At 47.4% G+C, this 27,331-nt stretch overlaps 2 protein-coding genes across 4 annotated transcripts; one reads left to right on the forward strand and one right to left on the reverse strand.

Annotated features, from left to right (window-relative positions):
• Positions 1–1,394: 1,394 nt before the first annotated feature.
• On the reverse strand, positions 1,395–20,854 carry AIFM1 (apoptosis inducing factor mitochondria associated 1). 3 transcript variants are annotated; one of them, XM_075054271.1, is made up of 17 exons: positions 20,304–20,854; positions 17,569–17,699; positions 15,409–15,502; positions 14,404–14,433; positions 13,165–13,277; positions 12,903–13,033; positions 11,417–11,507; positions 10,567–10,651; positions 9,825–9,901; positions 8,438–8,546; positions 7,630–7,737; positions 6,491–6,579; positions 6,270–6,410; positions 5,581–5,723; positions 3,586–3,710; positions 2,813–3,009; positions 1,395–1,630 (listed from the first exon to the last, which is right to left on the reverse strand). In XM_075054271.1, exons 1-17 carry the CDS (start codon positions 20,683–20,685, stop codon positions 1,559–1,561), a joined length of 2,118 nt encoding a protein of 705 aa, XP_074910372.1. In that variant the 5' UTR covers positions 20,686–20,854; the 3' UTR covers positions 1,395–1,558. The 3 variants fall into 3 exon arrangements, with proteins under 3 accessions (XP_074910372.1, XP_074910371.1, XP_074910373.1); XM_075054270.1 differs by lacking the exon at positions 17,569–17,699 and adding an exon at positions 18,558–18,700; XM_075054272.1 differs by lacking the exon at positions 17,569–17,699 and having other exon boundaries at positions 20,304–20,427.
• On the forward strand, positions 20,835–27,267 carry MARS2 (methionyl-tRNA synthetase 2, mitochondrial). Its single transcript, XM_075054273.1, has 2 exons — positions 20,835–21,335; positions 23,903–27,267. Exons 1-2 carry the CDS (start codon positions 21,051–21,053, stop codon positions 25,079–25,081), a joined length of 1,464 nt encoding a protein of 487 aa, XP_074910374.1. The 5' UTR covers positions 20,835–21,050; the 3' UTR covers positions 25,082–27,267.
• The last annotated feature ends 64 nt before the right edge of the window (positions 27,268–27,331 follow it).

The following is a 27,331-nucleotide window of genomic DNA, read 5'->3' on the forward strand; positions in this document are numbered from 1 at the left end:
CTCGATTCCTCCAGTGCCTACATATGCAAGAGGAGCAGAAGCATCAGAATCTCTTGCACATGACCACTGCCACTGGGGTCAGTGTTTTCCCCACAACAGGGTATGTTCCTCAAGAGAGATGAGAAATTTTTGTAGCAGCCAGGGGACAGTCAACTCCCTGGCTCCAGGGAGATGGCTCACCTAGCACAGCCCTCGGCAGCCTTTTATACTAGGAAGGACCATGAGCTGCTACAGCATCAGCTGGGCTTTGGCACAGTGCAGCTGGGATTAAGACTGCCACTGAGGCAAGATCCCAGGCTCGCCTCCCAACACATCCAATGGAAGCACACACTCCCACAAGCTCCGAACCTGGATCGTGATTCCTGGGGTCCAAGCTCAGTTGTGATTCTCTAACGGATTCTCCTCCCTGCAGCAGCAATCCTGGACCCCTTCTCACATTTACACTTGCAGCTCATCCTGAAACAGAGCAAGGCTGGAGGCTGGCGTCCTCTCCCGTGTCAGTGTCCAGGCCCTGCAAGGATGTGAGCTGGACCTCTTGGTCTGTGGCACTCACCTTCCCTGCAGTTGACATATCAGTTTCTCAGGCTGAGGAACAGCTCCAGCCTAAGCAGAAACAGTCACAGACCACGGGATGAGCTTTCTGGTAATGCTGGAGCACTCCTTGTGGCAGGGCAAGCAGGGCAGCCTACAAATCCTCAACTGTACACCCTTCCCCTCACATGCCAAAGGGATCAACCTGTCTCCAAGTGCACAGTGAAATGCTATGTCTCCCTCCGACTCCCACCCTACTGTGAGCATTGCAGCCCGTTCCTGCATCCCTTTTACCTCGCATGGACAGCTGAGAGCTCAGTGTTAAGAGAAAGCACCCAAATTCCCACATGGTGGCTGTAGACCTGATAACATGCTGCTGACATCATCACACACCCTGGGTCCAGCATCACCAGTGACTGCTTCTCTCCACCCACTTCAGCCTGTACTCTCCAAACCTGCATTAGTGCACCTCCTCCACTGCTCTCATAATTTAGTCCCTTATCTCTTGCCTTAGCAACTCTTAAGCCTCTCATTCTTCCCATCCCTTCTACACCCCATCTTATACCAGTCACCAGGCTGGAGCATGCACCTGGCTTCAGATGCAAGATTACACGGGAGCCACTGCATCACACGCTATTTTCATCCCGTCTGGAGGTACTTTTCCTGCACGGGCAGCACTTGCTGCCAAGAGCACAGCTCTCCATGCAGCTACCCAGCGGGACTGCAGCTCACCAGCTGGGAGGCGCTGCAAGAAAAGAGGTAGTTCTGCAGGCTTCTCCGTTGTTGATACAAGGGAAAAAACTCACAACAGCAGGCAGTGTACTCTTTCAAAACTAGCAACACACAGGCGCAGGAAGAAGGCATTTAACTTAGAACAATCTGATTTTATTGGTGCAAACATTAGAACTCTAGGTGACTGGAAATATTCACAAGTACTCAGAGGAAGTTGTCCGAGATGAAGGGATGCAAACAGCCAACGGCCCCCACTGCCTTACTCGCTCCTACTGCGGTGTTCCCATTCTGGAGTTTACTCTTCGTGGATGTTGAAAAGCTTTGCTACTTCATTGAGATCATCATGCTCCTCCCCATCTTTGATGATCTGAAGGAAGGAAGAACACACGCATTAAAACCTGCACATATTACAAACAACCAGTGCTGCAAGACTGTACACGGTCACCAGCCAATGTGATGAATTTCTTAACTCCTCTCTGCAGCTCTGCTGATGACAACTCACCAACTTAGGCAGTCCACGACATGACAATAGTACTTACTACAGCCAAATTTATATGGGAGTCTCAAACGTAGCATTATCTGCCTACAGGAATGGCTGGAGTTAAAACCAGCCTCCCTGTCCCTGTAGGATTTGTTTCTGACGTCTGGGTTTCCCTTTACAGCTGGGGAGAATGAGTATCTTGAAAAAGTGATTCATCTCAACTCTGAGAAGATGAGCCAGTCTCTCTGCACTGACTTAGAGGAGCCAGTATAAATGGCTTAAACTTGCAAACCTATCTTTTAGACAATGAGACTAAGAGGCCAAGGATCCTGTACACACTTGGCACTCTGATTTAGAGGAAGGGTTGCTAAAAGAAGGAAGGAAAGGATCTCTCTTTCATGGGGATGGGAGAAGTAACAGGCTTAAACTGCATCATGAAAGTTTCAGATTAGATACCAGGAAATTTCCAACATTAAGAATAGTTCAATTTGGGACAGATCACCTGGGGATAGTGTGGAATCACTTTCATAGTTTAAACTACTGAAATTCTCCAAAGATATTAAAAAATAACCTAAGTATAGCTGATCTTACCTTGGAGGATGGAGACAGGCTATGGGGGATGGAGACAGACTAAGCACCTACTCAAGGCTGCTTCTAACCCTGACTTTTTGTGGCTGTGTATCTAGGATGATAGATGTTTAAGACTGTTTTAGACTCTTGTACATTAGACAAAGTAGCACAAAAATAGGACATTTCACTCTGATGCTCAGTCGCATGTGCCTGTACTTATTACAGACCTGAAATTTCAGCCATGCAAAGGCAAGGCTTGAAGCATAAATCTGATTCAAGTTGTTTCTGTAAGAACTTTGAACAAACATGAAAAAAAGCACAAGGACATCTCCCATAATTCACCCAAGACAGGGCTACCATGGGATATTGCACAGTTCTGCTCCAGACAGAACATCTGCATTTATTTATCCTCATTGTAAATTGGTAGATTGATTTTTCCACAAGAAAATCCCCAATCTAAGCAAGCCTCACTGTTCAGCATACTAGTCCTGTACTGACCTTTCGAGCAATAGGCATCCTGTTGAAGATGTTCCATAATACGATTCCTACCACAACTTTATCCCTGAGGTAGAAAATGACACCTTTGCCATAATCTTCTCCTTGCTTTGGAACTTGAGGCATTGGTGAAAAGCTTGGAGAAATGTGAACTTCTGAGGCTTCTGCTTCTGTTTCGCTCTCTGATCGAATACCTGTCCCTAATGCAAAGATATGAGATATCAAACATCCAGTGCAGAAAAAAGCAGCAGCTGTTTTCTGTGATGGTGAAAGCAGACTACACAGCAGGGTTCTGCAAGAGACTGAGGTGTTTTTCTTTAAGTTGCGTCCAGCAAAAGTTAAGTTTCAATAACACGAGAACGAAGCAATCCTAACATGAAGCACAACACTGACAATTCCCAGTTTCCATCACCAAATGCAAAGGACAGAGCAGTCTACTTCTTCCAGGCAGCATATACAAAATAAATACACTTAGATCTACACAAGCTCTTTTGTGCAAAAACCGATCACTTTATTGCTATGGAGGAAATTAAGCTTCACTGGCAAAAAGTTTTAATTTTGGTTAATGAGTTACATGATGTATTCTTGGAGGAACATTATGTTTTAATCACATTTTAATATCAAAACCAGCCTTTAAAGCTTTGTCTAGAAAAAGCAGCAGATTGATGTCTCCTAGTGCTCTACAGTGAGATCAGACTGATTCTGTGGCCACTACACAGAGCGAGACACAAAAACCTTCATGCACAGACAGCTCCCAAGCATGACTACAGCCCTACCTGATTGCTCCGTTGCACTTTTCGGTGTATCTTTTGCTGTCGCTTTAGCAAAGACTCCTACTGTTGGCAAACTACTGTCAACAAGGCCAATGGCTTCATACCCCACATTAGGACCTAGATCGCTCCTAGGAATGAAGTGGGGGGAGGGGGGAATAATTTGTAGCATTAGTGAGACAAATACAAGGCAATTCCATCCAGCCCCAAATCCCTTAATGACAGCGTTGTGCAAGAGAGAAGTCATGGTACGCAGGCTGACTGACACACTTCAGTCTTCTCTGCATACGTTAGGGTGGAACAAGGAGTCAGGACACAGCAAATCTAAGGCCATCCACCTGTTTCAGAAGAAACCAGTTCAATGAACAAAAAATACTTAAGGCCTTCTCCCTTGAAGGAAGCTGGGTGGCTTCCACGAGCTGCACATATCTGAACCCTTTATAAAGTCACACATCTGACCTCAGCATTCAAATGTGAGCATTGGGACGCGCTTAGTAGGTACTTGCAAAAATCTTCTATGTTGCTTGCTCAGTACAACTGTGACTAGGAGACAGAGATGGGGTAGAAGCAAGTGTTCCTCCAGGTCCTAATAAGACCATTTGACCCAACTTCTGGCAATGCTGAGTTATAAGCACTACACTGTGCAGCACAGACAATTATTTAGTGTGTATTTCAGAGAGAGCATTTAAAGAAGATTAAAGAGAAGAACACACTGCCGTAACACCTCCTTGAACTGGACACCTGCTGAATTTGAACTGGGGTGCTTACAGGAGACAAAGCAGCTGGGGTATGGGGCCCAGTAGTACAATGTGTCAAAAGTGTTCCCAACTATGCTGCAGAAATAGATGCATCACAAAAAACAATTTGGATATCTCTGTATGTACATCACTACCTTCCTGGCCAGAATCCTCCAGCATGGACTGGGGTTACTGAAAGGAATACCAACAACATGCCAGTTAACATGAGTAGGCACCCAGCCATGGGTAAGTCAGAGCTCAGAAGGTGACCTGAACACCCTGAAAAAAATGTAAGAGGAGTTCCTGCTATTTCCCAGCTTTTTAGCGCAGGAGAAGGAAGTCTCACTCAGTGAGGGCTGGCAAATCCTCAGAGTTAACAACTGTCAACAAAACACAAGACTGCAACTCACAGTCCCCCAACTGCCTGTGTCTGTGTCATGGCCAGAGTATCCTGAAGAAATACACACAATTGAAATGGATGCTTCTGTGTCCTTGTTTAAAAGTGAAGTGAGAAACTTTTCTGAGTCCAGAGTCCATGCAGTATAGACCAAGTGTTCAGGGAAATGACAGCAAGCCATAAATAACTATTTTTGAGGGGATTTCTCTAACAAAAGTAAAACTCTTTTCCCTGTATTTAAATTCCCACTAACTTTAACTTTCTGATCTTGAGCTAACAGGCTTTGGGATTTTTTTTGGGGGGGTTGTTTTTTGTCTGTTTGTTTGGTTTGTTTTTAAAAGATCATCAAAAAGATACAGCAGAACTGCTCTTTTTCTCAATACCTCTCTCTGGAAAACAACAAACTTTGACATACACTCCTGGATGGAGCGATGCATTGCTACTAAAGCATCAATTCAGCTCAATTCAGCTGATCAGCAAAGGTGCAACACAACAGAAACCAACAGATTGTGCTGGAGAACTTCAGATAACTGTAACAGAAAAGTTGCTGCTAAGTTCAATCTGTAAACTAGCCTGCTCTGAGGAAAGGGGCTGGTCTTTATTGCTACTTGCTTTGCTGAATGGGACTCATTCAGGGAGAAACTGGGATCTGCAGGAAGGAAAAACATTTCAGAGAGGTCAGGGCAGAGCAGCAAATGCTCAAATGCCTTCCCATCACCTGAGCTTCTGGGAACAAGAAACTGTACAAGGTATTTGCTGAAGAAGTTTCACTACATTTGGGAAACAGAAGCCTTTACAAGATATATCTTGTCACAGCTCCTGCAACGTGGCCAAATAAGAAATACCAAAAGAAGAAATCAACGTTACCAGAACATGGACTGATGCCAGTAGGGTTTTGCAGCTCCTGTCATGTTTTCTCCAGCTAGTCTTCCACTCACAACAGCATGATCATGGTGCTCTACACGTCTCCTACCTAGTTTGATATCATAGAAGCAGGCAGCATCCCCTGCCTTAAAAAGAGTCATTCAGTGAGAACTGAACATTGACATCAAAAGCTTAAATTAATGCACAAACAAAAAAAGCACTGGGAAGCAAACAAAGTGAAACTATGACCTGAGTTCTTCTGACAAACCCCAAACACCACCACTTCCTCATACCACTCCCCAGGCTACACAAGTCCCAATTTCTTGGCATTTTCTACCAATCTTCAGAAAAATAAGACAGCATCAGGTACGTTTTCCCAGAGGAATCAGTCTCAACTCCCACCAAAGGGACTCTTACGCAATAGAGTAATCCGTGCTATCTTTAGGTTACCCCAGCTCCTCTTACACAGCATAAATATTCAAAAACTCGCACAGTCGTTACCACAGCAACAAAGTGTGCTGTGGTGCATGAACAGACTCCATGGCTGCCGACAGGATCTGCACTACGATTGGTCTCATCACTTGCTATTTTTTGCCCCATTCACCTAATGGAGGTACACCAGCCCCCATAACTGTGTATTCTGATTGCATCAACATAACCAGCAGACAGAAAACTCCTCTGCACATACTCACCACCCAGATATTGGAGCGTGCCTGCAGCTCTGCATTCACCCTGAACCCTCCAAAGTCAGAGTCCACCTCCAGCCCAGCTGACTTTGCTAATTCCACATTAGGCTCCAGCCCTACTGCAGCCACAATATGATCAGTCTCCACCTGTTTGGGAATTCATAATTATTATCTTAATTCTCTCAATGCCCCTGCAAACTTTACCCTCCCCCTGCTTTTAAATTTACCTTTCGGCCATCTTTCAGTTTAATCATCAGCCGATTGCCACAGACAGAGACAGACTTGACCACAGCATTAGGCATGACATTAACACCCTCTGGAAACAAATAGAGGAAACATAACTGCTTGCTCACGGGTAGACAGATTTCAGCTGAAGCAGGCATCTTTGATGCAAACAGATGCAGGCAGAGCAGGGGCCAGGTAAGGAACTGAGGGAGAAACCACCTTATCTTTGCTGCATGTGCCAGTACAGTTTTGAGTGAAGCATGAGGAGAAAGAAACCCCGCTAAAAAATTTGAAAGAGCTACTGAAATGACAATCAGAAGTACACATCTTGTATGATGACAAGGTCATATCCAAAAGAACTCCCCAAGACAGGTTTTCAGGCAGTAGGGACATTCAATTACCTATTGCTCTGTAACAGCCAGACCCAGAGGTCCAAAAAGGCAGCTTCCATAAACAAAGTAACTCAGACCTGTGGGTTATCACACCCTGCCATCTGCAGCACCAACTATATCCCTCCTCCCTCTATCCCCACTTCACTTACCAATGCACTGGAATATATTCTGCACTTAATATAGCAAATGGAAAACAGGTATCTTGGATCTTACCAACTGTATCCGCTAAACACCACAGCAGGTGGCCTTACAAAGGTATATGCATAAGGCATAGGGCTACACAACCCTTCTCTCAAAGTGACTCTAGGATGACTGCATTATGCTGTAAGAAGTAAAATTATTCAAGGCTAGAGCAATTCAGAAGAGAACAGGCAATTATTGTAAGACAACTTTGGTTCCAGATTACAGAGGCCGTTAAAGTAACTCGCAAGTATGGTAGCAGGGATCATTCTGTGCAGGAACAGCCAGGGGGAAAATCTCACTGGCATCAGCATGCATATTTGCATATTGCATATTCCCAGAGGAACTGCTAAGAAGCCACAGCAGCTCTGTGTTACCCAAGCTGCCTGAACTGCAACTCGTTCTGTTCTGCACCTGGGCCACCCTGCAAGGGACCAAGTCTTCCTGAGGCTCCACTGACAAAACAAGGAGAGAGCTGTATTTCACAAGAAAGAGCTACACAACAGCCACTGGCCTGAACACCACAGCTCTGCCACTCGCAGAGGAAGAACAATGAAGTGCAGCTTCACCTCTTCTGACTTTCTCTGTGGTCCAGTTGCTCAGATATTCAGGCAAGACTTTGCCCATATTGCCATTCTCTGGAAACAGCTGAATCACCTCCAGGCCTCTGGTTCGTGCTGAAAGGAAAGCAAAGAGCAGGCTTCTTACAACCCATGGATAAAGAGCAGCAGCACAGACTTCAGGACACAAGCATATGCTTTACTTTACGCAAGAAGCTTGACAGGAGTTTCCAGAACCAGGAGTTCCGGCTCCCAGGTTTTCCACAGGAGTCGCAAAGTGACTGACCACTGTTTCACACACACCTGCAAACTCTAGGATAACAGACAGCAGGCTTCTAAGTAAAATGCCTAGTATTTTGGAGAAAACTTCCTTTATTAGAAAAACTACCATAAAGACACTGCTCAAAAAGCTGCACGCACTTGACAGTAAGAATCCAGCTGTTCACAGCCTCTTTGAAATAATAGTTTTAGGGTGGCTTTTAGCATTGAGAAAGCAAATGTAACTTTTTACAGGGTGGAATGACTTTACAACATGCACTGGCCTGCAGAGCTTCCAGGAAGCCCAACTTAGAAAAATCTTTTTGGTCAGGGGCTGGTTGACAGCTAGCGAGAAAGAAAATGGAAAACCAGGTCAGGCCGTATAGCCAACAAAGTACACGCTCATTAAGGTTATTTCAGGCAAGCCACAAGTCTGTGCAAAAACAAAGCCGTCAGAGAATGAAAAAGTAGTTTATAATGTCAAGCTGCTTACATTCAATGTCTATCACTTCTGTCAAGGTGCACACTGAAGACAAGCTGCCTGCAGAAGCACACTTACCTCTTCTTCCCAGAGCACAGGCCAGCTCACTGCCAAGAAAACCACCACCAATAATTGTGATGGACTTAACTTCTCTTGAAATCTTCTCCAGACTTTTGAAGTCCTCAATCTGTAAGAAGATTTATTCTCATCTCAAATAGCCTCAAACAGGAATGGCAGCAGAAGATATTTTTCTCCAGTTTCTCCCTTTGAAATAAGAGCAACTCTCTCCCCAACTTAGAAAGGGAAACAGGTTTCCCCTTCCTCCTGTTTGTCTATTGCACAGAAAAAACTCCCTGGCTTCCTAATGTTTGTGCAAGCTTTTCCCTGTCCAGGCAATCTCAGATTCCTGCACTTTCCCCTAACTTTGAAGAGCAATTACAATAAAGCTTCTAGACACAAATGCACTACAGCACATACAGTACTATAAGGATGCCACAGCTCACGTCATCCATCTTTCCCCTCCCACAGTTGAGCAGAGCAGACCTTAGGGGAAGTCCAGCACAGAGCAGAAAGTTCCCACATGGCTTCTTATTCCTGATTCATTCCCTCAACTAGACTAAGGAGAAGGTTGCATGCCTGTTCTAAATCCCATGTTTTCAAGAAAAGTGGAGCTTGTCAACAAAAACCAGCTCTACAGCAAAAAACAGAAGACCACTGACCAACTTCCATGTCTTTTATTCACTTTGTCCCAAGGCACAGGATGAAGGTGAAGTGCCACAAAGAAGGCATAGATATCAGTTTATTAGTTCATCGGAAGATGATCTAAGCCGACCCAAGAGCTAACAGGAACACTCAACTTCATATTCAGCTAAAATTTCAGAGCATGAGAGCAGTCTCTGTCCTGTCTCAGACCAAAGAGAGACCATAGGCCAACCTCTCGCCTGTGTGCTGCAGAACTGTGGCACACACTTATTCGAGAGGGGTGTCAGGCTGGAGTACTGAGCTAGCTTCCTGTGTCTACTCATGGTCCTGAAGGCACACACTGCTTACAGTCCAAGCTGACTTGCAGAGCTTACATTGCTCGTGTTTTTAAAAGGCCTGGAAGGTGCAGCAAAGTCATACAGGAAGGAAACTTAAAAAAAAAACCCAAGCCAAAAACCCAAAACAAAACAGAAAACCCAAACAAACAAAAAACCCAATCAAAAGAAAATTTAAAAACCCACACATTATTACAGCTCTCAGGCCTCAGGCAAGCAGATGAGTGGTCTAGTAGACTCTACCCTGTTTACCTGCCTGGGGAAAAAGGAATAAATAGTAAATGGACTCCTGGTTACCAGCTGAGGGAAGCAGCTGCCATGGTAAGGCTGTCCTGGATCCAAACCAGAAGAGTTAAAAAGCTGAAAATAGTGGTAGTGACTCTGTTTTTTTCAACCTCACTCCAGGACTAGCAGCACTTGGAGATTACCTTTCGGAACAGCGTCAGCCTTTGTTGTACATCTTTTCCTGCTCTTTCAATGGCGGGTAGGTTCCTTGGGGAACCACCTGAGAACAAGGGCGGGGGGAGAGAGAGAGAGAGAAAGAGAGAAAGAAGACTAATGAGACTGTGGCCATGTCACTGGCTATCCAGACAACGCAAAGCTATCTTTGATCTGGACTGTGCTTTCCAGACTGTTACAATATGCTCTATTCCCTGTTGCTGTCTGGGTTTTTAACATGAATGACCTTCTGTGTGGGCAGTAGGTGACCTAGCAGTCACCCAGGGGAAAAAGATCTAATGCTATCTATACACCTCGCTCCACTGACTGGAGACAGCCAGTTCCACTTTAACCACAGACGGCTGTAGGGTTAGATGCTGCAGCAGTGCTCTGCCCAAGCAAGAGCTGGTTGTTCTGCTTGCTACTGCTACAGGCAGGATTTGAAGAGGCTGGCCTGTACAGGAGTTCCTTTACTGAGCTGCTAGGGCAGTCACCTTTTCCTCCTTCCCTGCTGATTTTCACAGGGCAAAACCTTGAACATCCCAAAGAAGCTGGCTGACATGACACAAGTGAAAAACACAATGGCATGGTTGTCTGTATGACTGTCCTTCACGTGACTGCTCTGCCAAGTGTTTGACACATACTGCAGAAACTTCCTTATCAGATAAATGCCAGTGAAATAAAAAGCCTGGCACAAGACAAAGAACAAAGAGAAAAAACTCAACAGCTTACCAGTGGCAATTAGACATTTGTCATAGGATATCTGGGTACCATCACTGAGTTTCACTATGTTGCCCCTAACATCCATATGCACAACCTGCAAAATTAAACAAGCAGGAGAGCTCAAGTTTCCATGCATTGTAGGCTATTGAAGTTAAACTGCACAGACTATTGATCAGAGAAGCAAACTTGGATGTAACATTCTCCAACCTTCAAGTTTAGGGGGGTGGGATGGGGGAAGGGAGAAGACTGAAAGTAGGAATTGAGACAACTTCTTTGGCAGCCATCATAGATCAGGCTGATCTTCCCAGGATCTGAGTCTAAGAAATGGACTCAGACACCTAGTGTAGCTCAGCAGTAAGGGGAGTCACTGAAATCTTATTTTAGCAACATATAAAAAAACTGAGGAAGCAAATATATTAGAAGCCTCACCATAAACTTCTCCACCTTCCTGCTGCCTCTGCACAACGCTCTTCCTCCCATTATAACCCACTACTCAGATGACTCTACTCTCCTTACCTCACCCTCTGATCAATATATAGCCATTTTGTCACACCCTGTCTCCAAGATCTACATATTCTTGTCCCATGTCCAAACTCTGGGTTTATCCTTCCCTCTTCATCTTCCCTCAGCTCACTACTACTCTTCATAGCTTCTCCTGTTTTCACACTTCACTCATGCTGTCCTTAAGATTAGCATAGTCCCTGCATCACCGTACACACTTTTCCCAAACTTGTACACATTCTCTGCCTCACCCAACCCTCCACACCACCATCTACAGTTGTTTAGTTTCAGCTTAGAGCACAAGCTCTGCTTGGGAAGAATTGTACGATGCTAGAACAAGAGCTAGTGCTGTACCTACCTTCTTGCCACAGAGAACTGCTACTCCACCATTTTCTACAAAAGGCAGATCACGAACAGGCACATAGAATGACGGCGGCTGGAAATATATACTGAAAAAAGCTCCATTATCAAATGGGTTCTGCTTTCTCTGTGATACCAACTATTCAGCAATTACCAATGATACAAAGACAACTCTATGCATCCATAACAAGCTCCAGAATTCTTATTTATCTATTTTTAAGAATTAGGGTCTTCACACTGTTGAAGTTCAAGGGTTTAGATCAGTAAGGCTTTATCACAAAAGTCACAAGAATCAAATGTGAGCCAGGGTCCTTGAAGCTCTGCTCTAAACTGTGAAGCTACACCCTCACCTTTACTATTAACTTATTTCACAGGATTTCTGCCAGTGGTGGTGTATGTCTAAGAGAATCACAGCAAAATGCAAGAGGTATTAAGTACCGAGCTAACCCTCATGTGTGAAGCAGCACTCCTCTTGACAACTGCCAGCACTGCCACACCTTTCAATTTGCTCCTTAGCACTCGACTGACTTGCTTGTAACATCTCGGCATCTCTGAGAAGCCACGCTCCATGAGTCTGCAGCCGACATCCTGGAGTCTCATGGACTCCACAGGGCAGTCAGTCAGCTACTCCAGTGCAAAACAACACACAAGCTCTGCACACAGCATGCAATGCTCTGTCCCTTCTTCCATCAGCCTAGTGACAATGCACACAGACACGCGCACACCCCAGGACCCTCTTCATAGCAGACACAAACACAGAAATCTACCCAGTGATTTGTCCACACAGCACTCTGGGGTCCTTCAGAGCTCTGCAGTGGCGCTCTCACAAGAACAGTTTAATCACTGTCAGCTTTTCATTAAACACTCTCCTTTGCCCTTGTGTCCTGGTTTCAGCTGCAATAGAGTTAATTGTTTTCCTAGCAGTTGGTATAGTGTTATGGTTTGGGTTCAGTATGAGAAGAATGTTGATAATACACTGATGTTTTCAGTTGTTGCTAAGTAGTGTTTAGACTAAGTCAAGGATTTTTCAGCTTCTCATGCCCAGCCAGCAAGAAGGCTGGAGGGGCACAAGAAGTTGGCAGGGGACACAGCCAGGGAAGCTGGCCCAAACTGGCCAAAGGGGTATTCCATACCATGTGATGTCATGCCCAGTATATAAACTGTGGGGAGATGGCCTGGGGGAGGATCACCCCGCAGGAACTAACTGGATATCAGTCAGCAGGTGGTGAGCATTGTGCATCACTTGCATATTCCAATTCTTTTATTATCATTATTGTCATTTTATTCTTGTTATCACTATTAGTTTCTTCCCTTCTGTTCTGTTATACTGTTCTTATCTCAACCCATGAGTTTTACTTTTTTTTTTTCCTCAATTCTCTCCCCCATCCCACTGGGTGTGGGGGGAGTGAGCGAGAGGCTGCATGGTGCTTAGTTACTGGCTGGGGTTAAACCACAACACCTTGCTACCCATAAGTGACACATACCTTCTCTCCTTGCCATTCCACTGTTTGAATCGCAGAGTCTCTGTCACATTTGGATCATCTGAAAACCATAGTTCTTTGGAAAGAGGTGGACGCATATAGGGCAGGGCAGGATCTTCAGACACAATCAGCACCTTTAATTGGTCATTAAACATATCAGCTGTACCGATGCCAGGCAAATGCCAACACACACTACAGAGGCTCTGAAGCAAGCACAGTATTCAGTCATCCCCACAAGTCTCGTCTAGAACAGGGCATCCCTTACCCGGGCACCAGGGTCACGAGCCCGAATGGATCTGGCAGCAGCAAAAGCAGCAGTTCCTCCACCGATCAGCAGGAAAGGAACATGAGATGGGACCTCAGGGCGAGCTCCCGGAGCTGCAGGTGACAGATTGGACAGCTTACTGCAAACACAGCAGGGAAGATGGCCCAGCCCCAACGAATAGAGTATGTCATCAGATGCCTTTCACATAGAGACTTCCTTTGGCAAATTGCCCTTCAAATACCTTCTCCTCCCCTTCCTTTCCACCCCAATATACTTCCCAAGAACAATGCTGCTGCTTCACTCAAAGCTGGCTCCCTGCATAAATCAAACTGTCAGATTTCAGCAAATTATTATTTTTAAGCTAGATCTGCATAGCTGAGCTCAATGGCAACCTTAGAGTTTTAGAATAGGCCAGCAGCACAGCTTTTATCACATGGCTTTAGCTCCTCTATTACAGACCTGCTTTTCTCTGGTTTAAGATGTTAAGAACAGGAATGATCTACATAACAAGCTTGAAATACCACTATTTGGACAGGCTGTTAACAGGTTTCAAGCCTTACTCTGAACAGGTGCTACTTGTCCAGTAGACTCTCAAAGAGCTTAATTTTATAAATTGATCTATTTAAGAACGCTGCTTACGTTTGCACAGCTGGGTGAAGCGGTTGCGAAGTCAAAGACCCACAAAGTTAATTTCCAGCATTAAATACACAATTTCAGAGCTTCATATAAGATCAGGACCTTCTCTGTACAGTAGATTCAGGATGGCGAAAACATGCTTGGCCTCTGCCCTGGCCAAACAACACACTAGTGATCCAACTAGAGATCCAAGTGACAGTCTGCCAAGTTAGCAAGAGGGACATACCCAAAAGATTATTCAAAACACCAGAAGAGATATAGCCTGGGCATCATTCAAATCAGAAAACAATTTTCAAAATTATTTGGAAAATACAAACGGCAAATTGTTTGATCTAGCTACACGTCTTCTTTATGAACACAAATTAACCTGTGAGCAAGACCAAAACTCTGGACTGGTCATTCAGTGAACAGTTTATAAGAAAAGTAAAGTTCCCTAAAATACCAAGGCATATTTTTCTGTAATTGTATTCTGAAAGGAGACCAACTTTTGAGTTCCTACCAGAACGCACTTCTTCCCACATGCAGGTCCTGTTTCTAAGCAACATGCAGTTAAACCATATGTAGGAATAAAACAGTCAGTTAAATGTTACTATCAAGACTCACCTGCTGTGCCCTGAGAAGCAGCATCTGTATCTGAAAGAGAAGACACCAACTCAATTCAGTGAAGCACAGGCTATCAAGGATACTGCAGTTAGGAAGCTGTTCAGTTCAGGGCTGACTCAAGGAGACCATAGGATTAACAGGCTCTCCACTACGAAGGGACAGAGTCTCCAGAAATGTAGACTTTCTAATATCTCTGTTTTCAGCATTTAGGCTCTCGCTCTCTGTCCTCCAGCCTCAACCCTGATAAATGTGTTTTGTCCTCTCCCTCAAAACAAAGCAATCAGTTTTCTGTCCTGTCTGCAGGATATTCTTTCTGTTGGTTTCCTAGTAAAGTGATGCAACACACCCTATCTTCTATGAACTACAGCCACTGTTATTACAAAATATATCATCCTTTGGCTCAGTAGTTCAGACGCTGCAGTTTGAGGTCTCATAAATTAAGAGAGACCTTCAACGAGCAACCTGTGGTCCACATACAGCCTGCAAGGCATCATCAAGAGCCTCACTAATTGTCCCGATTTCTCCCTCTACACGTGGCCCAAGCACAATACTTCTCGCGTGCCGAGCCCACTATGTACAGGACAGGCACGTGGCACAGCACAGAGGATTCTGTGCTGGCAGACCACATTATCCCTTTGGAATCACGGTGTCTTTGCCAGACTGCGTAAGTGTAAAAGCCAAAAGCAGGGCTAACTCTTTTCTCCTTTTATCACAGAAGGCATAAACAGCAGAAAGGAGCCCCGAGAGACAACCTAATTTATCCTCATGATTATCTGTAAAACAGAGCCTTGTTCTGGGTAACGGAAAGCTAGCACCACCTTCTATGCTAGGAAGACATGGGAATTCATAAACAACAGAATGCACTGAGAAGTGACAATGCTGTGAAAGCTCAGCTTATGCTAATCTGTGATTTCAGAAGGGCTCTGTTCCATTTGTTTTAGAGGTCTCAAGTTAGCAGCTTATGAAAAACAGACCCAAACCTAGAACTAGCAGGCTAGTACCCACCAGAAGGAGACAATTCTTTTTCTTGAGATCGCGTAGTTATCGTTGTGACACGGCTGGTGAAACGCTCTTTGTTTTCTTTCAATGTTCTGTATACCTGGAGACAGACAAGGAGGTATTTACCTTGTATATCTTTCAGCATCAAGGCACCATTCTGCTTCTACCCCCTGACAGGCTTTTGTCTATCCTGTTTGCTCAGAAAAGCCATCTGCTTTCAATTAAAGCACACGAATCAAAATATACCTCACTGAAAAAAGTGCCCATAAAGGTATGTATATATAGCTACAAGAGGAATGCACTCAGAAAACGATCTGCTCCACACACAATGTGATGAATCTCAGTTGTCTGGTTGCTTTCCATAAGCAAGCAATCAACCTTTCTGCAGATGTTTGGCCTTTGGGCTGCAGACCTGCTTCAAGAGGAACCAGATACAACAAAGGAAATGTAGTCAAACAGACCCCAAGGCTATCTGCAAGCTAGGCCATGGCACACAGCACAACACAAGACTGCAGAAAAGGAAGACAAATTCAAGGCAAAAAGCAACTCCCAGCTTCAAAAGCCAAGAGCAGCTAGACAGAACAAGCCAACAACCTTACTGGCTTTCTTTAGGCCAGATGTTACAGGCACAATGTTAGCAGTGGTAACATCGCTGATGTTAGCAGTGCTCTTCAGACACAAGAGCGTGGCTGTTCTAGGTAACAGCCTTCAGCAGGAAGACGTTCTTGTGTTTGAACGCTGACCTTCTGTTTATTTGTCTGTTAAACTCGGGATACAGTATGAGTATAGCCTGCATGTTCTAGGGATACAATTTAGTGGTACAGACAAGGAGGGAACATCACTTAAGACATCATGTTAACTTCCAAGAAAAAATTAGTAATGTAGAGAAGCAAAAGACAATGAGACTGCTGGAAGCAGGTCACAATATAACATTTGCCCCCACAGTTAACAAATTAGAGGGAAGCAAACAATTTTTTTAAGGCAAAACCTAGCCTTGCTAATAATCCATATCACAGGTGCACGACATTAGCTTTCATTTTGCATTGCTCATAAAAGAGAAAAAAACTATGAAGACAGTCTGAAACACAACCATCTATCCAATTACTGTATTTTGAATTGTGAAAGAATATTAAAACTGGAACATTTCCAGCAAGAAATAAAAGCCTCCTAAATGTGAAGGCATGACAGCTGCAGCTGATGCCAAACCACTTACTGTTTGTTAGCTAACCAAGTGTTATGACATCCAAACTATGAACAAAAGTTAATTCCTTTGGGGAATTGGAATCTCTTTTACTCCCTAGACATTTTGCATTTTACCAATCTCCACAATTAGGTGTTTTATAACACAGCAAATAGTCTCAAACAAGAACTGAGGAATTTAATGACAGGCAGACAAAAGCATATCCAGGGAACTGAAACAATGTCAAAAATACCAGAAAACAAGAACTCGTCAGTGTTGAAAAGAATTAAGATAAAGATATTTTAAAAGCCTTTTGCTTAAACATATGAAAGTCAAGATTAACAAAACTACCTCTGCTTTTGCAAGCAGAACCATGAAGTTTTTAAGCAAGTCTGAAGGGCAGCATACAGCAAATTAAATCTGAACCCTGAGGAGAAAAATGACTATTATATACAAGCAAAATATCAAATCAGGTCTTCAGGATAAATTTTTCCAAAGGGACAATGCCAAATTCTTTCTAGTCAGAAACATAGCTGTGTACTTTGCCAGCTAACAGAGTGGTATTTCAGTGCTCTTCTCTGAAGAAATCACAAAGTTAAACAAGTTTTCTTTCCTTTCCTCTAGCATACTTATATTTAGTTATTTCCTTTTTTTTGCATGCCAACATTACTGATATCAGAATAGATGCATTAATTAATTTGCACCTTTCTGATGGTTACAAATCAAAGATGGCCAGTTTTGGGTTTAGATTTATTTAATGTGGAAAAGTTAATACTGAGGCAATTTTCCCCACTAAGAACTACACTGAGAGTATAAAATCTGTAAACTTAAATTATTTGACAATGTCCCTTGAAATTAAATATCTGAGGCCAGGGAGCACAAAGACAGTTTAGTTAAAGTAAATGGCTAACTTGGTATGACACACAGAAAGGTACCCTCCCTCCACCCTCTCACCCAATTAAAACACATTTATTTAAGCATCTTACATAATAAGCTCCTGTCCCAGTGACTGTTCCTCCTACAATTAAGTATAACAATAGGTTGCTGCCAGCTTTGCCAGGAACACCTGAAGACGTCAGTGATCTAGAAGGGCATCTTAGATGATGACATTGCAAAACTGTAGGTGAGGACAGGCAATGAAAGAGAAGAGAGGGAAAGAGCCAAATATTAAGAAGGACTCTTGATTAAACAGATCTTGGGAAAAGCAGAATGTGCTTTGTAATTTCAGTTACCTTGTTTGCCAAAAAAAGTACAGCAGGGCACAGTAAAGAATATTTAAAGGGAATAGGAAAAGACTTCTCCTCTGTGCACCGTTTTGAATTTTTTTTTTATTTCTCGGGAGCCTTCTGCATGTCAAGTTTCATTAGGAGAAAATCAGGACTCGGAACTTTCAAGGACTATGATCCTCTAAGAGAAAGAATTTTGAAACAAAACTTAGGACCCATCCACTCCTAGGTAATGCTGCTGGGATTCAGCTGTCTGGGAATGTGATTTACTCTCTAAGTCAGGCTGAAAAGCTTTATCCTTTTGAATCTTTTGCGTAGGAGATAAATGTGTGCTCACCAATTTGGGGTTGATCTGGTATACTCACACAAGCTAAACACCGACGTTCTGAATTGAGATTTGGCAAAGAATGGTTTACTTTGGTATTAAAAGCATATGCCATCCAACTCTCCCTGAACTATATGCTACTATCACATACAAGACAACAGACAGAGCTGTGGTTGGTCATAGTATGTAAAAAGCAGAGTGCTTTTATAGTAAAAAAACTTAAAAGGTAACTGAAATTACAGTTAAAAAAATAATTATCATAAGTAGTTAATTTCCAGCCAGCTCAGTTAGCTCCCCTTGAAGTTTTCTGAAGGAGGAAATAGCTACAGAGATAAAAAGCTAAGTAAAGTTAGCTGAAATACAGCAAATGCTTGACAGGAGAGACGTATTGCAGCTTCTTTCAGTGAACTACCTTTCTACTTACATAGGCACCCGCTCCTAATGTTGATAAGCCCACAATAAGGACAAAAACAGAACTATCGCCTTTGCCCCCAGGCACACCAGAGCTAGCCACTTGTCTGCTCATCTGCAGTTTTATGGGAACATTCCAGCGCTGCAACAAGTTGCCTGAGGAATACAATTTATTAGAGAAAAACACAAAAAGACTGTCAATGCAAAGTTATGTGTTTAAATTTAGAGATCAAGTAATTTCTGAAACCAAGTAAACAAGCTACTTGTTTGAAAAGCCCAGTACCACATCTGAGTGACTGCAGTGAATTAATTCTCTGCCACAACAAGCAGCTCCAGGCAGTTGTGGATACCAAAACCATCTGTAAGATCAAAGGGTAACTGAACAAATTAATAGCAGGAACATCTACTAGGAAGCTAGAAAGACTATCTTCAGCTGTAGGAGCCTTCAAGCCACATATTGCTGGGAGAGTACATCAGAGATGCACGTGTTTGCTGCGCGTTTGCTGTTCTTACACCCTTCTCCAGGCCTCTCCTGTCCGAGGCAGGCATCGGTCTAAAGATGTGTTTTGCTCCACCACACGCAAGCAGAGGTTAACGTAACCTCGTTAGGACAAGCAGCAGGCATGGTTATACTAGCAAAAAATCCCTTCGCCAACACAGCTTATTCCACTGAGACAAACTACCAGCAGAAAGAGGCTTCTGCTGACAGAAAGGGCATCCCAAATGAAAAGGAGTAGCAAGGCTCGCCAGTCCAGACGAATGCACCTACCAGCACGCAAGCAAGACAAAGAGCCCAGCTAGCTGAACAGCTATATAACATTTTATTTTACTGTAGTTTAACCGCAGACTCCCGCCTGTCCCAATTAGGTCTCTAAACGGAGCAACCGCGGCGATGGCTCCGAGCGCTGTGCGTTTATAACGCAGCCGGCCAGCTGAAGCTTGCAGAAGTGGTTGGGCTTTTCTGCCGAATGGATTCCCCCCTGACGCAGAAAACACCCTCCTCCTCCTCCTCCGCTCAGGCGGCATGCAGGCTGCTATACCCCTTTGATCTCTTTGCCTAAAGGCACGCTGTTGCGATGCAAACCCGCAGCAACATCGCACGCATCCAAATGGATAAAAAATACGCTAAACAGCTCCACCTAACTTAGAGTTTCCCAAAACACACAAGTTTTCCCTCCCGTTCCCGGGAGTCGAGCATCTGCACTTCCACCCCCCAGCACCCCGGTCCATTCCGCCACCACGCCATTTTCCACCCCCAAACCTCCGACGGGGCTGCCGGCGGAGCCGAGCACTCCGTCCTGCCGCTGCACCGAGGGCAGACCGGTGCCCGGCGCCGATTTCGCCGCCAAAAGCGGCGTTTTGTCAAATTACCTCCTAATTCGGCAGCCGCCCAACGCCGCCGCCGGAACAGCGCTCCGGGTGCCCTCTGCCCGGCTAACGGGAACCGAGAGCCCCCGAGCAAGCTGCAGCTTTAGAAAAACGCGGTTCCCGACCGCGACCGGTTCCCCCGGGCAGCGGCCCAGCGGGGAAGGAGAGAGCGCCGGGCCGGGCCGGGCCGCCACTCCGCGGGAAAGGACGCCCGGACCCGCGTTATGGGGAAGAAGCCAGCGGCAGGGACGACGCCCGCCACCCTCACCCAGCCCCGGACCCACCGCCGCCCCACGCGAGACGCCCGGATCCGGGCCTGCCGCACCGGCAGGGCCCCGCCGCTCCGCCCGCGTACCGGGGGAGACCGGCCCCGGCCCCGGTCCCGGCCCACCTGCGGCGGCGCGTCCCCGCTGCGCGGGGCTGAGGGGTCTCAGGGCTCGCACCAGGCCCCCCGCGGCGGCGGCGGCAGCCACGCGGCAGCGGAACATGTCGCCGGTCTCTTCACGCCGCTCCCGGCCCCGCCGGCCCGACCCCGCCGACAGCACGGCGCACGCGCCGCCCGCCCGCCCGTTCCCCCCTCCCATTGGCTGCCGCTGCCGCGCCTCCGCCGACCTTTCCGGGCGGTCTTTCTGCCCCGCCGTCTCTGTGGTTGGTGCCGCCGCCGCCATGTTGCGGCCGCCCCGCCGCCTTCTTCGGCCGCCCCGCCGCGCCGCTGCTGCTGCCGCCGCCACCGCCACCGGGCCCGGCCGCCGCCTCCTGCTCTCCACGCCCATCTTCTACGCTAACGGGCCGCCGCACATCGGCCACCTCTACTCCGCCCTGCTGGCTGACGCCCTGCACCGCCACCGCGGCCTCCGCGGCGCTGGCCCGGGCCGCCTCTCTACGGGTGAGCGTGGGCCCACCGCGGCCCCGCGCCTGACACGCACCCTCCGGCTCATCCCCGGGGCTGACCCGCCTCCCCCGGGGGCTGTCCCCAGTCCCCGTGTCCCCAGGCTCGTCCCGAGGCCCCCGTGTCCCCGCGGGGGTGGGGGGGGAGGCCGGTCCCCGCGCCCTCTCCCCACGTCCCCCCGGTCTGTCTGCCGTTTCAGGGACCGACGAGCACGGGCTGAAGATCCAGCAGGCCGCGGCCGCGGCAGGGATGTCACCCCCGGAGCTCTGCCAGCGGGTTTCGGGCCTCTTCCGCCAGGCCTTGACCCAGGCCGCCGTCTCCTTCACTGACTTCACCCGCACCAGCGAGCCCCGCCATCAGCAAGCCGTGGTTCATTTTTGGGGTGCCCTCCGGGATGGCGGGTCACTCTACAAAGGGTCTTACGAGGGCTGGTACTGCACTCCCGAGGAGTGCTTCCTGCCCGAGAGCCAGCTCGCCGAGCACAGGGACGCCCAGGGACGCCCGTGCAAGGTGTCGTTGGAGAGCGGCCATCAGGTAACGGCGCCGGCCCAGTCAAGGGTGGCCACTCCTGTGGAAGCACTGCACACTCATCTGTGGCTCCGGTCTGGCCGAATTTGGGGGTGCTTAATGCTTCCCGTAGCCTTTTGTAATTCGTGTCAGCTGAGACTCGCCTGTGTTTCATAGGACGTCTCTTCTGTGTTTGTGGTGGTGTGTGGCTACGCAAGGGAGAGCGGCCAAAATCCCAACCAGCAGATGCAAATTTCAGCCATGTGCCATGGGAAGGATTCAGCTGCTACTGGGTTCCACAGGCTGCTGGCCTGGAAACAGTGTTTTAAAGCGGTGGTGAAAGAAGTTTGCTGCACGGAAGGATAAAGGTGTTTATAACTGACGTGTTCATTGGGTGTCCAGAGTTTCAGACTATTTTGTGAGGCAATTCAGTTTGGCCTCTGGATGCTTTTCATCAATCTTGTTACATGGATTTTGGCGCTACGTAGAACGCCGTGACGTCATCTGCCTGTGGTCTAGTCTGATGACTGAATCGCAGTGCAACCAGGAGTGTGGTACCTGACTGAGAGTCTCTCTGCCACTGCGTTTTCTGTTAGGTGTCAGGAGTTACATGATTTAATCCAGGAGTTGCAGATAATCATGCTTCAGAGCTAAGCAGAGGTTATGTTCTTGTGATATTTGTACGAGGCTGGGGCATAGGAGTGTTGGTTCACACAGAAAGGGGTATGTTAGTAAATAATATCTCATGATAAGGCACCTAATGTAGCTGGGGAAAAGATAAGTTTCCAGGCAAAGAAATCATTCTTTATATCTAAAGTAGAGTCAGCAGGCTTCAAAGTCAAATATACCCTGAGAACAATTACTTGCCTTAGCTGTGTATCAAACCGTCCAAGAGAAACGGTAGCGTGCATAGTGCAGAGATGATCTTGCAAGGTGGTGGAAAGAGATGGTAGGTGTTTGTCTCCAACCAGAAAGAGACAGTTGGGTAGTTTGTTGGTTGAGGGTTTTGTGAAGGAAAAGGGGGAGTTTACAACATGCCATAAAACCCGTACTCCTGGTGAGTCTCTGATTTTTGGTATCCAGTAGAGCCTGGGGGTGAAAATGTATAGTTCATCTTTGAATGATGCTCTTCGGGTCTTCCTTGAACGCTGAGAGATCAGAGTCTGTTCTGTAGGAAATGATCCTCCTTCTTCACTCTGTTCCTGTGCTTTTGTGTCATTTAATGTGCAGAGAAGCTGCAGAGGAGCCACCAGAGGCTCCCAGTGTGGTCCGGGTACGGAGCACAGGCCTACAGGAGGTAGAGGGAACAGGGCCAGTTTAGTTTGGCAAACAGGATGCGAAGGGACAAGCTAACAGCAGCCTACACCTGCTTGCAGAGCAGTTACAAAGAGCACAAAGCCATATGCTTCTCAGGCGTGCCGGGTGCTAGACCAAGGGGTAATGATGCCACAAGCTGTGCTGCGGCATCAGGCTGGGCATTAGGATAAGCTCTTTCCCCAGGAGGGCGGTGCAATCCTGGGGCAGGTCCCCAGCAAGGTGAGGGAGCCCCATGCTTGGGGTGCTCCAGCCTTGGCCGGGTAAAGCTCCAGTCACCCTTGGCTGGTGCCAGCTCTGCACAAATATTTTTATGTAACTGGTTTATGATTTGTGTAGGGAAGAATATTTCTTTTGGGGTGACCTTATAATCAAGCAAGCAAAGGTAGTATTTGCTACTGGCTGCTACTGAAATTAGATAAATTCAACTACATCATAAAGAAGCTAGGGTATGTCAACTTGAGGTGTGGTAGGCTCTTTACTGCTTGTATTGAGAGTGAGGCACTTTCTGGCTCAGTCAGAAGTCGTCAGGTTCAGTGCTAGAAACTGAAACTCTCCTGCATGATGCCAAAGCCTATAATTTCTTATCTTAGAGCCTTATTTAGCTGTAAAAGAATTCTTGACCTAGCCATAGATCTCTTGAGTGCCTTTACACAGCTCACTCATAGCGTATCTACCCACAAAGTTTTCATTGATTTGGCTAAATGTGTCATTTAAATGTGTGGGAGAAGTGCCGTCATTACTTTAACATGATCATAGACTAAGAAAGTTAGCAACTAAGATGCACTAATGCTTAAACTGGGGAAAAAGAGGAACATAGCACCTAGGAGAAAAGCAAAGGCACACACCAGGATTGTTATTAAGGCAGTAATTAACAACCTCATTGTGTCTTTTCATAATTTTCTTCTATTATTGCAAAACTACGTTTTTAAGAAAGTGTATTCTCATCTCCCTAATTATTGCCTGATGACACATCAATCTGGCAGGTAGAAAGGTATTCCCTCCCTGGGGGCACGAACATCTTTAAAAGCAGAGTGTTGAGCCATCCCAAGTGCCTAAGTCCTTACGTGTTGCCCTGGGGAACCCAGGGAGGTGGTGTCTTAGGAGAGGAGATTCCCACCACTCATAGAAAAGATACCAGGGGCTTCACACTCGGTGGGGAGCACACCCAAAGGCAGAGGGAGTGTGTGACAAGCTCCACGCTGAGAATGCTGTGTGCAGATTGTAAAACTGTTTGCAGAGCGTTTGGGACGTAATTCTTTTCTCTCCTGCTTTCTCAGGTGCACTGGACCAAAGAGGAGAATTACATGTTCAGGCTCTCGGCGTTCCGGGATCCGTTGCAGAAGTGGCTGCGGGACAACCCACGTGCCATTTCCCCTGACCCTTTCTACCAGTGTGTGCTCCGCTGGCTGGAAGAGGACTTGCCAGACTTGTCCGTCTCTCGTGAGAGAAGTCGGCTGCCGTGGGGTATCCCTGTCCCCTGTGACTCAACACAAACTATTTATGTATGGGTAGATGCCTTGGTGAACTATCTGAGCGTGGTGGGCTACCCTGAGACACACGGTGAGTGGTGGCCTGCTGCGCACCATGTTGTGGGCAAGGACATCCTTAAGTTTCATGCTGTCTACTGGCCAGCTCTGCTGATGGCAGCAGGGCTGGCCCCCCCCGAGCGAATCTTTGTGCACTCCCACTGGACTGTCCATGGGCAGAAGATGTCCAAAAGCCTGGGCAATGTGATTGACCCCTTTGCTTGTATTGGACAATACACATTAGATGGATTTCGGTACTTCCTGCTAAGGCAGGGTGTACCTGAGCGGGATTGTGACTATTATGATGAGAAGGTTGTTAAGCTAGTGAATTCAGAACTGGCAGATGCGCTTGGGGGGCTTCTGAATCGGTCGACAGCCCTCAGCATTAACCCCAGCAACACTTACCCTTGTTTCTCAGAGTCTTGTTTTCCAAAGGTCTTGGATTACAGGGGGACAAAAGGCATGGGTAGGGCTTCTGCTGAAGACTATGAGTTTGTGGCATCTGTGGCTTCTCTGCCTCTGCAGGTGGCTAGTTACTTTGAAGGTTTCCAGATCTACAAGGCTTTAGAGTGCATTGCCCTGTGCGTAAGGCAGACCAACGGTTTCTTCCAGAGACACAGGCCTTGGAAACTTGACCGAAAGGACCCTGCAGAGCAGCTCTGGCTTGACACCATCATCCACGTTACGCTGGAATGCCTGCGTGTCTATGGGACTCTCCTGCAGCCCGTGATCCCACACACTGCAGACAAGTTGCTTTCCAGGCTGGCTGTTGAGCCAGAAGAGAGAGGTCTCTCAAGTTTGACATTTCTGCCACGCTACCATGGGAAGCCATGTCCCTTTGAAGGGAGACAGCTTGGGCCTGACACTGGCATCTTATTTCACAGACTAGAGAAGTCAAGACAGCATCAGATAGAAACGAAGAAGCTCTAGTCTCTGATAAAGAGCTTCTGTAAATAAAAGCCTCCGGGAACTCCCGGAAAATGTCGTCTTTGTTAAAAGCATGTTCCCCCTGTCTCTTGGTGGTGGTATAAAGTGGAGGAGTGGAAAACCGGACTGAGCAGGGCTATGCTGTCCTGCCTAGGTAGCTGGCATAGGTCTCTGCCCGATGGAAGCAGACACACTCAGGCAGATTGGTTGTGTGAGCGGGGCCAAGAGCTAGGAAAGCTTCTTGGGTAACACCCTTGAAGGAACACCTAATCAGCTAAGTTGGTAACAGAATGAACTGAAGATAGACCCTAGGGTTTGAATGTTGCTGCTTTTTTTCCCCTGATGTATTTTATGGGACATAAAAAGCGGCTGAGGCAAATATTTATCCCCTTACAATAGGGAACTCTTCCTATACAGTCTTGGGGCTCCACTAGAGAGCCCTCTTGCCTATGTCTCATATCTTTACTTCCTGGCCCCTTTACCTTTTCTTTTCTGATGTGAGGACTGGGTCAGGTGCTCTGCTGAGGACATTTTAAAGATGAATGTGGCAGCTGATCTGCTCAGGAATCTTTTCCAGAGACATCAACTCCCCAATTTGCTCGCTCCAGGAACCCCTCCTCAGGCTAGCATTCAGGCTCACTCTCCAGGAGGATCAAACTACCCCTGCGGAAAGAAAGGGTCTTTCCTGGGGCCTTCTCGGTGTTGTCTCTACTCACACAGGGAGAGGGCTGAGAAGCAGTTCTGCAGCTAAGTGTCCTCATCTCGACTTTGCTGCGCAGGTTTTTGGCCAGGCCAGAAGTAGCTGGGGGTAGTCAGAAATGGTTTCCTGGTAACATCTCTGGGATGTAAGTCCAAGTGGGTCTGTTGGGTCCATCAGCTGAGCTTCCTTTATGGGCCAAAACCTCAGTTCAGCTGATGTCTATGTGAGCCTTAATGGGGAGGATCCCTTCTGTGTGACTGCTCTTTATAAAGCAGGCAGTCCAGTGAGACAGGATGGTTCAATGGTCAAATGGGTGGTCTCGCTCAGCTGCATAGACCTGCAGACATCCTTCCAAAGGTGGAAAGGAGGGATGTATTTCAGCCCCAGCCTCAACTTTATGAGGATTTTCTGCCTGCTGCGTTTATTGCACCTTCTTCGTTTTATTGCAGTGCTGCTGGAAGCAGGCAGCTGAGCGCTGATACCCTGGGGCAGTTGTGACCACTTGGGGACCTCTGGTAAATCCTTCCCAGCCTTTGGCTCCTCCAGTTCCCACCAACTGCCTGTGCTGCAGGAGTCTTCTTGTATCGGGGGCCAATCTTAGGAGGCCTTTTGGAGCTGCCTGGGCTGCATTTCAAGCCCCCTCGGAGCACTGGGTCTCTGCGGTCACAGGAGAGGGAAGGGCAGACCACAACGCTTGTCCCTCCTGTTGTCCTTGTGGTTCTCCATGATGCCCTCTCTGTGCTGCAGCACGCTGTCCGGTGCATTTCAGGTTACCCGTGAGAAGAAAGCAAGGTCCCCTCAGCCCCCTCCTGTGGCGGTAATCCTCTTCACCTGTGCAGTTTTACCTGGCACCCCTTGCTCCTGCCATCCCTGCGTGCACGCTTCGGGCTGCTGCCCTCCATGCCCTCATGCTGTGAGCGCTGGCTCCCGGCGCAGGCAGAGGTGCCTGCTGCCCCGCTCCACCCACGAAGGATGGGGGCAAGAGAGACCCCATCCCGTTCCCCATCATCTCTGATCCTGACAGCGGCCGGTGGGAATGCCATCGCAGCCCTAGGAAGCCAGGGAGAAGGGCCAGAGGCCCGACTCATCTCTAGCAGGAGCTGCAGCGTGTCCCCCTGCCAGCACCAGTGTGGGCACCCCCATCCACGCCGGAGCATCCGTGTGCTGCCTGCGTGGGGCTCCTCTGTAGACCTCAAACCCGAGGGTGGCAGCCCCCGTGGCCGTGGCTACAGGCTTTTTCTGGCATCGCTGGCCGTGGTGGGAGCGAGCGAGTGCCTTGGCATCTCTTGGCTTTTGAAGCGTGTGGGGGCTTCTGTCCCCCAGTTCCCGGTCCTGCCCCCACCCTCTTCCCACCGCTGGCCTTGGACTGGTCTCCCTCCCTCCCGGGAGGTGACCTGTGTCGCTGCCTGCTGCCCTGCCGGTCCCCCAGCCTGCCCGGGAAGGCAGCCGGTGGGGTTCCCGGGATGCCGAGGCAGTTTGTCCCCGCCTCTGTCGCTTGAGCCCGGCGCCGGTCGCCCTCACCCGCCGAGGGGACGCCGGCCGAGTCCCCGAGC

This window comes from Buteo buteo, chromosome 22 (assembly GCF_964188355.1).
Source record: "Buteo buteo chromosome 22, bButBut1.hap1.1, whole genome shotgun sequence".
NCBI lineage: Eukaryota > Metazoa > Chordata > Aves > Accipitriformes > Accipitridae > Buteo > Buteo buteo.

Excerpts from the sequence above, each read along its gene's own strand:
- AIFM1 (XM_075054270.1), bottom strand. The coding sequence starts at position 20,685 with ATGGGCGTGGAGAGCAGGAGGCGGCGGCCGGGCCCGGTGGCGGTGGCG. Across the intron at positions 13,278-14,403 it reads TGCTTCTCAGGGCACAGCAG|CTCCGGGAGCTCGCCCTGAG; the intron begins GTGAGTCTTGAT and ends TGTCACCTGCAG. Across the intron at positions 3,711-5,580 it reads TGGCATCAGTCCATGTTCTG|GAGCGATCTAGGTCCTAATG; the intron begins GTAACGTTGATT and ends CTTCATTCCTAG.
- MARS2 (XM_075054273.1), top strand. The coding sequence starts at position 21,051 with ATGTCACCCCCGGAGCTCTGCCAGCGGGTTTCGGGCCTCTTCCGCCAG. Across the intron at positions 21,336-23,902 it reads CGTTGGAGAGCGGCCATCAG|GTGCACTGGACCAAAGAGGA; the intron begins GTAACGGCGCCG and ends CTGCTTTCTCAG.